The sequence below is a fragment of the Rhinoderma darwinii genome, chromosome 3, assembly GCF_050947455.1.
Source record: "Rhinoderma darwinii isolate aRhiDar2 chromosome 3, aRhiDar2.hap1, whole genome shotgun sequence".
NCBI classification, from domain to species: Eukaryota; Metazoa; Chordata; class Amphibia; order Anura; family Rhinodermatidae; genus Rhinoderma; species Rhinoderma darwinii.
The window spans coordinates 212,675,128-212,690,115 of record NC_134689.1 but is presented as its reverse complement, the minus strand read 5'-3'; the positions used below and the strand labels follow the sequence as shown (position 1 = coordinate 212,690,115).

The 14,988-nt window shown below is 38.8% G+C and overlaps 1 protein-coding gene across 1 annotated transcript in view; it reads left to right on the top strand.

Annotated features, from left to right (window-relative positions):
- HGF (hepatocyte growth factor) overlaps positions 1-9,259 on the top strand; it is a 125,512-nt gene extending 116,253 nt beyond the window's left edge. The window contains exons 16-18 of the mRNA XM_075855074.1: positions 699-805; positions 2,530-2,675; positions 8,537-9,259. Coding sequence (XP_075711189.1) covers positions 699-805; positions 2,530-2,675; positions 8,537-8,707 — 424 coding nt within the window. The 3' untranslated portion in view covers positions 8,708-9,259. The remainder of the gene's footprint in view (positions 1-698; positions 806-2,529; positions 2,676-8,536) is intronic.
- The last annotated feature ends 5,729 nt before the right edge of the window (positions 9,260-14,988 follow it).

Sequence of the window (14,988 nt, the reverse complement as noted above, 5' to 3'; positions counted from 1 at the left end):
GCGCCCCTGGCCGGAAGTGAGTATGAACCTTTTCATAATTTTTAAACCCAAAAAAATGTATATAGTTTTTCTGATCTCAGCTTCTCCGCTACAAAAATTGCAACAATTGCGTATTTGTTGCGGGTTTTACCTCCCCATTGAATAAAAAAAAACAAAAAACAGAAAAGTAGTGATTACTCAGCATAAATTGACATGCTGCTGATTAAAACAACACACCTAGCTCTCCATTGCGGAGAATCTGCAGCGTTTACGCTGTGTGTGTCTCTGCCCTTACAAAAAATATGCACAAAATTCTGACCTAAATGCTATGTGTGAAATTTTGGTTTACAAAGCAAAACAAATGTATACATCGCTGGAATGTAGATTTGTTTAAAATAGCACATGTGGTGTGTAACTGTTTCTTAAAAAAAATTCAACCTTAAATAGTAAAAAAACACACTAAAACAAACACTGACTAATTGCTGACAAATCTCATCAACACTTGATATTTTAGTGTGAAATAGGCATTGCATATTTGTTTTACATGTAACGCTTTATTTGGACTGTTTTTATTTTACTTCTAGATTGATCATTTAAACTCCTTGTAGGTAGATTTAACTGTTCATAAATGCACAAACATTAAGGAAATGGTTATGGTTTGGTATTTATATGGCTTATAGATTACCTGTTCCAAATTAATTTTATTTTTATTATTTCAGATCAGCAGTGCTTAATGAGTTTGTTGCGCTAATTAAATTGCCGAATTATGGATGCACAATTCCAGAGAAAACAGTATGTGCTGTTTATGGATGGGGACACACAGGAAGTAAGATATTTTTATATATTTAATTATTTTTGTGCGGGGGGGGGGGTTAATGACAGTATTATATATTGTTGCTTAAAGCTATATTCTTTTATCTTTACTTAAATGTAGCATGTTTATAAAGCATATTTAAACCACCTGTTAGTAATACCATATCTGTGTATTAGATTAGTGTCAATGTACTATTGTGTCAGTGGAACATTGTTAAAAACAATATGAAAACATTTATAATCTTTACATTCAAGTTTGATGCTCAATTGTTACCTTCTACACAGAAAATTGTAAAATACGTAAAATTACTTTATAGAACTATAAAGTGCCTTGATTCAGTATTTTCCGTGATTAGTTTCTAGGAAACATTTACTAGCTTTTCCAGTTAAATAGCACCAGTTCGGAATTTTGACCTTAAAAGTTTTGTCTGTTTTCAAATACTGTGTTTTTAACATGTTTTCAAATACCTTATCATGGAATTCTGAGTTAATAAAGGAGAGTCGCTCATTCAGATTATTAGCCAGAGCGAGAGTGGCTACCAAAAGTGTCTCTTATTCTGGTGGACCTGGTGTCTCTGTGTATTAAACAGACAGCCCATTGTTTTCAATGAGAACTGTGCAATGCTTCATGTCATGTCACTGCATGGGAATTGAACAGTTGCTGCCATGTTCCCCCACAGATTACAGCTAATTGCTGGGGACCCTAGTAATGGAACTCCCTGTGTTCCCCTTATAGTCAGGGAATCTTTCTAACAAAAGGCAATGTCCAAAGCAGATAACCCCTTTAACTTATATGAGAAGATCTATGTTAGGGTGTGTTCACATTAGCATCACCCTTCCGTTCATGGGTTCCGTCAGACCTTTCCATCGGAGGAACCCATGAACGGAAAGGCAATTGGAAATCATAGGTTCCGTTGGCATTATCATTGATTTCAATGGTAATAATTCAGTTGCAAATGGTTTCCGTTTGTCTCCGTTCCATAAGGTTTCCGTTTTTGTTTTTTTTAGTGGAAACATAGCATAGTCGACTACGCTATTGTTTCTGCTACAAAAAACTGAATTCTTACAGAACAGAGACAAACGGAGACCATTTGCAACTTAAGAATTACCATTGGAATCAATGGTAATGCTAACGGAAGCTATAGTTTCTGTTTGCCTTAATGTTCATGGGTTCCTCTGACGGAAAGGTCTGACGAAACCCATGAACGGAAGGGTAACACTGATGTAAACAGACCCTAATTCGCCTAGGCTGTTTTCAGTAACTTTATAAGGAAATTCCGAAATATAAATATTTGCTGTTTAAGTTAGGGCTTGTTCACACAACTGTAGTATATGTCCCTATGATGGCCGTTAAAACAACGGCCATCACATGGATGCATGCATTTCAATGGAGCCGTTCACACGGCTGTTGTTTTAACGGACTGTGTGAAGGGTCCTTGGAAAAATAAGACATGCTCTATTTCCTTTTGTTTTCACGGATCCCTTAATAGACTCAAGTCTATGAGGGATCCGTGAAATTGGGTCACGCACGGATGCATCTCAGATGTGAAAAACGGCCATATTTCACGTCCGAGTTTGCACTTCTTCATCTGAATCTAGCCTAAGTGAGAGATTGTGCAAAATAAGCTTTCCTTACTTTCAAAGGACTTCTAAGCTATAAAGTATAACACTTACAGAATAAATTGTTGTGTTATGCATTTATTATGGAAAATTGTTAATAAAGTTGTTATTTTCTAGCAAACAATTATGACGGGCAGCTTCATCATGGGAAAATGGTTATTGTAGGAAATGAAAAATGCAGTGAATATCACAAGGGGAGGATTACAGTCAATGAGTCTGAAATTTGTGCCATTAATGAAACTGCCAACATTGCACCCTGTGAGGTAAGGAAATGAGTAACATTCATTTGGAATAATCACGTTTATTTGATCATTCTTGATGTTCAGACACAAGCAGATGTTTAATTTCCTTAGTTTTAGTTTTTTCACTGTATAATCATATTAAAATACCTATTTCTTTAAATAAAAAATTGACAAAACGACAAAAGAGAGGAAAATGTAAGAAATGCTTAGCTTTGTAGAAGAACTCTATTTCTTATATGATGACAAAAAAATGGCACAAGAATTAAAAAGTAAAAACAAGCAAATCAAATATAGATGATCCTTGCAGCAGAGGAAAAGCAATGGAACCAGGTCTGATATTACCAGACATAAATTAAAGACTATGTAAACCTCTGAATGTCAAATAAAAAGGTCATCAGTGTGATTAGTGCAACTTTATAAAGTTTTTCTTAATTTTTTTTTTGCTATTTGAGATACAGCTGCTCTGTATTCCCTATACAGAACAGCTGTATCATTAGCTAAATCCTGTACCCGTCAGGTCCGTGGGACTGACGGGTTCAGTGAAAGTCGGTCCTGCATTATGAACTTAGATGTGATCGATAGCAGCTCAATCCTGCGTGTCAGAGACACGCAGGACCCGCTGACACTGAACCCATCAGGTCTGTGGGACTAACAGATTCAGGTCACAGCGAACTATACAGCTGCTCTGTATAAAAAGTAAAAACTATTTATAAAGTTGCACTAATCACACTGACTGACCTTTTTATAAAAACAAAAAAATGCCATTCAAAGGGTTATATAGCTTTTAATCTAATTATTAATAGTATTAAAATCATATTCTGTAATTTTCCAGATAAAAAGAACATCAGCTTATAAATAAGGGAAAGAGACTGATAGAGCCATGTCTCTAGCATAGCTGCTCTATCTGTCATGTTTCACAGAATGTCAGGATCATCAAAGATCAGGAGCATCCAGGAAATGTGAAAGGAACTATTGTAAAAAGGCCTCAAATAAGAAAATCAAGATATATATATATATATATATAGAAAGAAAAATTTGCAGCACTCCGGTGTGAAGAAAATGGTGGTTTATTCAATCCCAATACAAAAGCGACGTTTCAATCCTACAATAGGATGCTTGATAAAGATCCTATTGTAGGATTGAAACGTCGCTTTTGTATTGGGATTGAATAAACCACCATTTTGTTCACACCGGAGTGCTGCAAATTTTTCTTTCTCTGTGTTTTACATATTGTCCGAGGATCAGGACGCTTTGCTGGGCACCCGTTCAAATGGTTCTTTTGTGAGTGCTGCTTTCTCCTTTATATATATATATCAATATATATATATATATATATATATATATATATATATCGCACTCAACAAAATCTCGTTTAGCTCCGTAATCTCGCGAGATATTGTTTCACTTGCTGCAATCTCACAGAAAAGATTCAGAAGTGTCAGGATTCTGAATACACAGAAGTCACCACCCCGCAAGTCACCACCCCGCACAAGATCCGCGCGCTCATCTCCTGAAATACTCTGTGCTGCTGTGAACTCTGCTCTTACCATTACGTGGTGACTTCCCAATCATGTGAAGGTGTTATTGAGGACAGGAGAGGAGGAGAGGTAACAGACTGAGCTACGTAATGGTAAGAGCAGAGTTCACAGCAGCACTGAATCTGCACGCTCATCTCCTGAAATACTCTGTGCTGCCTTAAACTCTGTGGACAGGTCAGGATCCTGTTTCTTTTAAATGCTGCACTGTAGTGCAGCCTTATATAGTGGATCAAGCGGGTTCCCCAGCAGCATTTAAAAGAAACAGGATCCTGACCTGTCCACGGGCAGCCGGTCGTTTTTCCGAGCCATGCTCCCATTATAAAGTATAGGAGCACGGCCCGTAAAATAAAAAAATAGAACATGTTCTATCTTTTTAACGGCACGGGCACCTTCCCGTGAGAAAACGGGAAGGTACCCGTGGCTAACAGAAGTCTATGGGCCCGCTATTTCGGGTCGTAATTACGACCCGTAATAACGGGTGTTTTTAGGGTCGTGTGCATGAGGCCCCGTAATGACGGGTGGCTACATGTGTGCACCCGTCATTACGGCAGCGTTGCTAGGCGACGTCAGTAAATAGTCACTGTCCAGGGTGCTGAAAGAGTTAACTGATCGGCAGTAACTGTTTTAGCACCCTGGACAGTGAATTCCGATCAGAATATAGAGTAACCTGTAAAAAAAAAAGACGTTCCTACTTACTGAGAACTTTCTGCTTCCTCCAGTCCGGTCTCCTGGCCGTTGCCTTGGTGACGCGTCTCTCTCGACATCCGGCCCGACATTCCTGGATGACGTTACAGCCCATGTGAGCGCTGCAGCCAATCACAGGCTGCCGCGGCCTCTGCAGCCAGTCACAGGCTGCCGCGTCAGAAAAGAAGGTCGGACTGGAGGAAGAAGAGGGACTCGTCACCAAGACAACAACCGGGTACGTATGAAATGCTTTTTATTTTATTTTTAATCAGCAGCCTCTTTTCTCTATGGGTATGTGCACACACACTAATTACGTCCGTAATTTACGGACATATTTCGGCCGCAAGTTCCGGACCGAACTCAGTGCAGGGAGCCGGGCTCCTAGCATCATAGTTATGTACGACGCTAGGAGTCCCTGCCTCGCTGCCGGACAACTGTCCCGTACTGTAATCATGTTTTCAGTACGTGACAGTTGTCCTGCAGCGAGGCAGGGACTCCTAGCATCGTACATAAGTATGATGCTTGGAGCCCGGCTCCCTGCACTGAGTTCGGTCCGGAACTTGCGGCCGAAATACGTCCGTAAATTACGGACGTAATTAGTGTGTGTGCACATACCCTATCAGTGATTGAGAGAGACAAGTGGCTGCCGATTTGTATAATATTTTTGACCGGGTTCGGTCAAAACGCTTTCGGCCGAACCCGGTGAAGTTCGGATTCACTGCGAACCGAACTTTTCCCGATGTTCGGACCGAAACCGGGTTCGGTTGTCCCGGTTCGCTCATCTCTAATCAGAGACACTTGTGTATCTGGCTGCACATCGTTCTAGTAAGAACGCAGTGCTTCTTGTAATTAAATGGAGATGAGATGAGTGTATGATGCTGACTGGTCACTGATTGGTCAGCGTCATACACATAAACACGCCCAGTTAAAAACACAATACACACCCAGTTGGACATAACTAAATAAACATGCCCAGTTGTCCATTTCAAAGCTCATTTGCATATATATAAAATAGCTCATAACTTGGCCAAAAATGAACGTTTTAAAAAAAAACAAAAACGTTACTGTTATCTACATTGCAGCGCCGATCACATGCAATAGGAGATAGGGGTTAGAGAATCTGGTGACAGAGCCTCTTTAAGGTCAGCTGTGTAAGTGCACATTTTAGCTGTAAATTTGTTGAAATTAATATAAAGCATGGAAGGGTTCCTATTAAAAAATGAGGCTATATTTCTCAATGCTTTAGATCCAGCACTGCAGACCGCTACACTGGATATAGCATTTGATGAGTGGTGCACTTTCTCTTTTATCTCAATATCACCTGACAAATATCAAGCAGACATTCTATTTCGACCAGTGCTGCAATTACATCTCAGGAACTTGTAGGCACAGAATGGCGCCTTAAACTTTGACCATCAAGTAGGCCATTATAGCTTAAAAAAAATAAAGATTCAGTGATCTGCAATATACCTAATTTTTAACATATACAAAATCTGCTGATATGTTTTGGTCCCAGATAATGTCCCACATTGCTTACACTCTCAATTGTGTGTAGTAGGAGCACATAGCACTATACATACATATTCACCAGAAAATGCTACTGTCACACTCCCCAAAACCGCATCCATCAACTGAGGAATGTGTCATAACTGCTAAACTATACCACGTTGTCCATAACTGTGGCAAAAAACTTTTGCAAAGCAGTTGCACAGACTGTTGTGACATTTGCCACTTAAAAGACCTGCCCGTGACACAGACAAAAATGTTGTAGACTTCTCTGGCTGCTCTTCATATTTTATATTCATTCTCTACCCTAAACCTCATATACAGTATATATTGATGTCTAGATCTAGCCTCTTCTACTGTGGGGTGCATGTGCTAAAAAACATTGGGTAGATTTACTTATGCTGTCTAAGTTTTAGAAAACTAAGAAAAGACAGTCAGAAGATGTGCTAAATTTATCATAGTGGTGCATGCTGTATGATAAGTTTGGTGCATATTTTTAGACATATTAGACACTTCCTTATACCGCCTCTTGATTGGTTTAGTTTCCACCAGTTTTTTTGTGGCAACATTTTGGTACAATTGTGGCGTCAGTCGACACATTTTAAGCCATGCCTCCATTTTATCTAGACCATGAGCCCTTTCCTGCTAATCCACGCCCCTTGTTGAGCATTGCACAAACGGTGTCTAAAACAGTTAATAACTGTGGTGCACAGCATGTTCGGCAGAATTTTGGATCAATTTGAATAGTAAATCTACCCCATTATAGTCCACTCCTGACAACATTTAACCTACTGCAGCCTACCCCTTGTCCCTCACTGGGTGACTCTTCTCAATCCCTCCTATTGCTGTGAAATTCTAATTAACAAATTAATTAAATCATGTACTAATTCGGCCCCATGCACACGAACGTAAAAACGCCCGTAATCACGGGCCGCAATTACGGCCCGTAATTACGGGCCCATAGACTTCTATTGGCCACGGGTACCTCCCCTTATGCTTACGGGAAGGTGCCCGGGCCTTTGAAAAATATAGACCATGTCCTATTTTAGGCCGTAATTACGGCACGGGCAGGCCCATAGAAGTCTATGGGGCTCCCGTAATTACGAGTGACTACGTGTGTGCACCCATAATTACGGGAGCGTTGCTAGGAGACGTCAGGGGATAGTCACTGTACAGGGTGCTGAAAGAGTTAAACGATCGGCAGTAACTCTTTCAGCACCCTGGACAGTGGCTACCAATCACAATATAGATCAACCTGTAAAAAAAAAAGACGTTCATACTTACCCAGAACTCCCTGCTTCTTCCTCCAGTCCGGCCTCCTGGGATGACATTACAGCCCATGTGACCGCTGCAGCCAATCACAGGCTGCAGCGGTCACATGGACTGCCTCGTCATCCAGGGAGGTCGGGCTGGATGTCGAAAGAGGGACACGTCACCAAGACAACGGCCGGGTAAGTATGAATTTCTTTTACTTTTACTACGGAAAGGGCTGTCCCTTCTCTCTATCCTGCACTGATAGAGAAGGGCTGCCGATTAGTGCAGTGCAATTTTGCATCGAAAATATGCCCGTAAATACGGGTGGAATACTGGTGACACCGGACCCGTATTTACGGGCACGGGTCTGTAAATACTGGTGCAATATGGGTCGAATACGCGTGACCAAGGACCCGTATTTACGCCAGTATTTACGGAAAGAAAAAATACATTCGTGTGCATGAGGCCTTAATGTATGATGCTCAGATATGTATTCAAATGAAAAAGTTCCTTTTGTTGGAGCCGTCCTCGCAGAGCAACCTCTCGGAACATGACTTCTGTCTCTATAGGTATAACTAGACTAATTCAACCCAAAAAGTTGGAATGAGGTAAAACCAGAAAAAGTAAAGGATCTTAATCTTGAAATGCTTTTGTGATAACAGAATAGGACAGGACAAAATCTGTGAAATAGACGTAATGTGGAGAATTATAAATTAATATTTAAAGAATAAGCGCATTTATGCTTTGTAGAGAGCTATCTAATAAGGTCAATGAATCATTTATCTAGTAAATGGTAAATTAATGATGTCTTAATAGTTACATCATATAACACAAAAAAAATTTATTAACCCAAAGCTTGTTATATTAATTTGCATCTCTTTTTTTTTTGTCTTTCTATAGCGTGATTATGGTGGTCCTCTTGTCTGTGAGGAAAACAGGACAGATATGGTACAAGGTGTGATTATACCAGGACGTGGTTGTGCTGCCCAAAACAGACCAGTTATATTTGTTAGAGTGGCTTATTATGCAAAATGGATACACAAGATTATCCTGACCTACAAATCTCCATAGACAACTGAATTATCACTATGATATCAGTAATTATGATTCCCTAAGCTTTACTTGATAATCAAGTTGCGTTTTTATTGCATTGTTGTTCTTTATAATTAATTTATTGTCACGTTCTCTCTTATTTCTGAGATGTTTGGTTGAACTGTGATATGGAGAAAATGTGGTGACAAATATCCTGAGTATACTTGAACAACTTTAATATGGACAATAGGAAGAAATGTAGTTACACAGACTTTTATGCTGCTCTGATAAATAATTTAACTAATGACCTAATAAGTAACAGTAGGTGTCATTCCTTTATTTATTTTTGAACCAATAACAGACATATAAATGAGATAGTAAATTGTCATATCTTCAAAGCGTCAGGTACCCTACTCACCCTCAAAGTTATACTTATCTGCATGGTGGCAATCTTGAGATCCCCATCATCCTCATGCCGTTGTCATCTACAGCCTGCTCCCTATGTCCTTTCCTGATCGGCAGTTGTCATAGGCTTCCCAGGAATCTGAACAGATCGTTTTTCTCTGCACTAAAGTTTAATAAGAAAGAGAAAAAAATAACCTCTGATATATTAGTTAAAACTAAAGACTAACACTTCTTTTCTACATACAGTAGACTATAGAATTAAATAATACTGCTTTATATTATGATCAATATCATTATAAATATGAAGGTTTCATTCACTCAAGTTATAGTATATCTAGTAGTGGTAAGAAAAAACTGGAAGATACCTCAGCTCCTCAGACTTTTCACTGGTGGGAAAATATTTCAGCATTTATAATTTAATTATATAATTTGGTTATTCAGTCACCAATGTACTATACAAAGTATGCACATAAATGTAAACTGTTCAGCCTACATAGTTGGACGTGGTTAGGGATCTTCGTAATGTGTGTGACAACTCAGCGGTGCCCTGATTGGCTGCAAGAGCCGTCACTCAGAGCAGAAGGGAAGGCTGGCAGCGTTCAGCGATATAATATGATGTTTAGTGATGTAATTCGCTACATACAGTAAAAATATTTTAATCCAGCAACCAAAAATCAGGAAATTCTAATAGTCTAACAACTATCTCAAAAACATAACGGGGAAATTGATAAAACCAGAAGAAGTAGACTGAACAGAGGTAACACATTCCGAGAACTGTTGGATTAAAAAAAAAAAAAAAAAAAAGTAATAGTATCACACTTTATGTTAGTGTTTTATTTAAAGAGGCTCTGTCACCAGATTTTGCAACCCCTATCTGCTATTGCAGCAGATCGACGCTGCAATGTAGATTACAGTAACGTTTTTATTTTTAAAAAACGAGCATTTTTGGCCAAGTTATGACCATTTTTGTATTTATGCAAATGAGGCTTTCAAAAGTCCAAGTGGGTGTGTTTAAAGTAAAAGTCCAAGTGGGCGTGTATTATGTGCGTACATCGGGGCGTTTTTACTACTTTTACTAGCTGGGCGTCCTGACGAGAAGTATCATCCACTTCTCTTCAGAACGCCCAGCTTCTGGCAGTGCAGACACACAGCGTGTTCTCGAGAGATCACGCTGTGACGTCACTCACTTCCTGCCCCAGGTCCTGCATCGTGTCAGACGAGCGAGGACACATCGGCACCAGAGGCTACAGTTGATTCTGCAGCAGCATCGGCGTTTGCAGGTAAGTGGATGATACTTCTCGTCAGAACGCCCAGTTAGTAAAAGTAGTAAAAACGCCCCGATGTACGCACATAATACACGCCCACTTGGACTTTTACTTTAAACACGCCCACTTGGACTTTTGCAAGCCTCATTTGCATAAATACAAAAATGGTCATAACTTGGCCAAAAATGCTCGTTTTTAAAAAATAAAAACGTTACTGTAATCTACATTGCAGCGCCTATCTGCTGCAATAGCAGATAGGGGTTGCAAAATCTGGTGACAGAGCCTCTTTAAGCTGTCTTCAAAGCTGTGTGCAGGGCGTGGTATGACGGCCCGCTAAGACCTTGTATCTCCGTAGCTAATATAGACACTGTTAGGTGCCATAAGTACAGAGCTATTCTCCCCTATTGTACAATTTGGTCTCTAAATGAAGAGTACAAACCAAAACAACACAATTATATTAGAATTCAGTTTGAATAAAGATTCCAAATTGTTTTAATTGGAAATTTGTTGGTACATTTCAGAAAATGAGGAACACTCACTAAAGAAAATGCCTTTAAGTACAAAACAATTAGAGATGAATGGAGCAAGTGACAGGCCTGTATGCGCCAAGTAAAAAACTAATTTGTCATAAAAAGATGTTATATTACCAGATGATATCACTTAAATCATCTATGAGAGCCACAGCGAGTATTTTTAATTCATGCCAATTTGTCTTGCCAAAAGATTAAAAGGTTTCTACATTTTAACATTTTATTTAGCTATCAAAGTTAAGAAAGACGCAGCTTCCGCGCCTGTGCTCAGTAGTGCCTTTCAATATTCTGATTTGGCATTTGACAGTCCAAACGATAGGCAGCTTTCAGCTCAGGACTTAACTTTGTAGACAACTGGCTAGTCATTTGACATGCAACTCCAGTTTAATTCCAGATTATGTCTGGAATTCCTCATTCTGCTCATAATTAAAGGGGTTTTCCAATTTTATATTTCAATAGAGAGTGACTGCATATGCAGCCACCTTTCTGCAAATGAGGACTGAGGCATCCTTGATCTCGCATTTCATTGAGGCCATGATAGTTGGATCCCAAACTATACTTTTATGATACTCTTGATGTCAAACATTTAACTTTTCACAATGACTCCAGTTTTTGTATTTGTTACTTTTGCTGGTTTTGAATATATCTTTCTTCTCTAAATAGGTAAAAAATTTAATGCAGATTAATTTCTTTATTTGTCTTTATAGCAGTTATATCTCTGATACATTTTTATGATGTATAGCTACAAATCTCATGTATAGACATGGATTTAAAGGCGTCAAGGTCACGTGACCACGAAACTCTGTTTCTCAGTGTCGGGCCAATAAAGTGGGCAGGTCAGTGAGTTTTTTTTCTCCAAAGTCCCTCCTCTCCATCCACAATGCCTGAATACCTCCCTCACCATTCAGCAGCATAGCCCAAACCCATCCCTTTTAGGACCAAACATTTCAAGGGTGCACGGAGGGGAATGTACTGAGGTCTCATGCTTCTGTGACGTGCCGACCATTCGGGTTCTATTTAGCCCGGTAACGTAGGTGAAAGGTGGTCTTTACCACTGACTACCATTTAATTGCAGTGCTGATGTGGTCACGTGACTGCCGCTGAAAACAATGAAACTACACATCTGAACAACGAAGCATCCATGTGCAAGTGGGTACCCACCCTATAACAGTTGCAGCAGCAGAAAACCCCTTTAAACATAACATTCTAACTATCTGCAGCCTCCACTAGAGGGAGTTTAGGAGCCTACTGCATTATACAGTCCTGACCAAAAGTTTAGTAAGATGTTTATATGGTATACTGAAGTACAATTCTAAGCATTTCATACGTTTTTAAACTTTTACTGACAAATACATCAAGTATATGCAAAGAGTCAATATTTACAGTGTTGACCCTTCTTTTTCAAGACTTTTGCAATTCACCCTGGCATGCTGAATATCAGCTTCTGGGCCAAATCCTCACTTATGGCAACCCATTCGAGCCTAATCAGTGCTTGGAGTTGATCACAATTTCTGTGTTTTTGTTTGTCCACCAACTTTTTGAGGATTGACCACAGGTTCTTAATGGGATTTATAACTGGGGAGTTTCCTGGCCATGGACCCAAAGTTTCAATGTTTTTTGTTCACCGAGCCACTTAGTTATAACTTTTGCCTTGTGACATGGTGTTCCATCATGCTGGAAAAAGCATTGTTCATAACCAAATTGCTCCTGGATCGTTGGGAGAAGTTGCTATTGAAGGATGTTTAGATACCATTCTTTATTCATTGAAATGTTCTTCGGCAAGATTGTTAGTGAGCCCACTCCCTTGGATGAAAAGCAACCCCACACATGAATGGTCTAAGAATGCTTTACTGTTGGCATGACAGAGGACTCATGGTAGCGCTTACCTTATCTTCTCCAGATAATCATTCTTCCACATGTCCCAAACAGTCTGAAGGGGGCTTCATCAGAGAAAATAACTTTACCCCAGTCAAACCTGGTACTTCCTGCAGAATGTCAGTCTGTCCTTGATGTTTTCTTGGAGAGAAGTGGCTTCTTTGCTGCCCTTCTTGACGCCAGGCCGGTCTCCAAAAGCCTTCGCCCCACTGTGCGTGCAGATTCGCTGACACCTGCCTGGTGTCTCTTTAGAAGATGGTCCTGCCACTTTCTGGACTTTCTTTGGCACCCTACAATTGACTTTCTTTGTAAAGCAATGATGATTGCACGTGTTTTCTTGGAGGTTACCATGGTTAACAAAGGAAGATAATGATTTCAAGCACCATCCCCTTTTAAAGCAACAGTCTGCTCTTATAATTCAATTAGCACGACAGAGTGATATCAGCTGCCTTGACCTCATTAACACTTTCTCCTGAGCTAAGGAGAAGATTACTGAAATGATGTTAGCAGGTTATTTTGTGGCAGGGCTGAAATGCAGTGGAAATGTTTTTTTTGCGATTAAGTTAATTTTCATGGCAAGGAATGATTTTGCAATTAAATGAAATTCATCTGATCACTCTTCATAACAATATAGAGTTAATGCAAATTGCCACTATAAAAACTGAAGCAGCAAATTTTGTGAAAACAAACATTTGTGTCAGTCTGAAAACAGTGTACATTGAACTCAATAAAGTAAATGCAGTACGCCCTTAAGCTCCCTCCAGTGGTGGCTGCAGGCAGCCAGAACAAAATATTTTAAAGAAATGTCTTTGCACGGGATTTAGAGCTCTTAAAAAAAAAAAGAACAGAGTTCTGACCGCTATAAAGATATATTAAGAAATTATTCAGCACAAAATTTTGGACGTATAAACTACATGGTGTTAAAATATGAAACTTATTTTTAAAACTCCTTTAAAAACAGATCAAAGAAAATTGACTTTTATTTTTAATTGTAACTGCTGGAAGTCATGGACACCCTTTATAAAAAACAAATATAAACATCCTGCGTAACACGGTATGAATATATGGGGTACTACTGCAAGATACCAAAGGCTTAACGGAATTGCTGCGTATTTTCCATCCGGAATTGCAGACGGAAAATACGCAGTAGAAGTGGTTGTGAATGATCCATGCGCTGCGGAAAATTTCAGTCCAGAAACTGCCCTGCGGTGTGTATTTTTAGTTCCGCAGCATTTCAATTCCTGCTGCAGAAGGTAGACTGAATTCCTGTGTTTTTCAGAGGAGATATCACGATACACAGGCTTGAAAAAAACACAGCAAAATCTTCACTATTTTCTGCAGTAAAAAAACGCAGGAAATGGTGCGTTTTTTCCATGGCAGATTTTCTGCTACTTTAAGCGGAAATGCTGTAGAAATTTTCTGCAGCAATGCTGCTATGTGTGGATAAGACCTAATACTGTAAATAATGGCTCTCAAAGTAAATTTGTCTATTGTCTGTATTGTTTTCACTACAGTATACACTGCACACTGATTTAAGTTTCCAAAATAAAATATTTATAAAACACATAAAACCATTTTCATTTAAAATAAACATACCATATTACCCAAGAGTATAATATGAAGACCATTGGAATTTAATATAGAAATATACATTTGTGCTTAAACTGTCAACCTTTATTAAATATCAAATAGCATACACAGTAGCAGACTTAAGCTTTAATAACACCTAGTTACTTACAACATATGCAGTATAATGTCAGTCTATTTTATATTAAAACTAAATATTGTTCAGTAATTCACTTCTTGGCAGTATTATGTATATAGCCAAAAAAGCTGAATATTTAATATGACCTCTCCTGCTATGCAAGAGAGTGTCAGCTGTCGGTAAATCCTATTATGTCAATGTGTAGTGAAAATATTAATATTATATGTAAAAATGTATATACTCTTTCCAAAAAAAAAAAGAAAAAAAAAGAAAGAAAAAAATTGTTAGGTCCATAATTTTTTTTTTAAAATAGTGCAACACAAATATATTGCAACAAGAATAGTATTGTAAGGTGAATCTACTACATCTATTTACAACAAATAGTTGCCATATCATGATTTAAATTGAGATGAAATGGCTAAAGATATGAAAGAAACAAAAATGCCAATTAGAGGATTACACCAATTACACTTATCAGGTGGCACCATGAATTCTACCCAATGTTGTGTTGCCATCATCTGAATCGTTTCAGTTCATAAT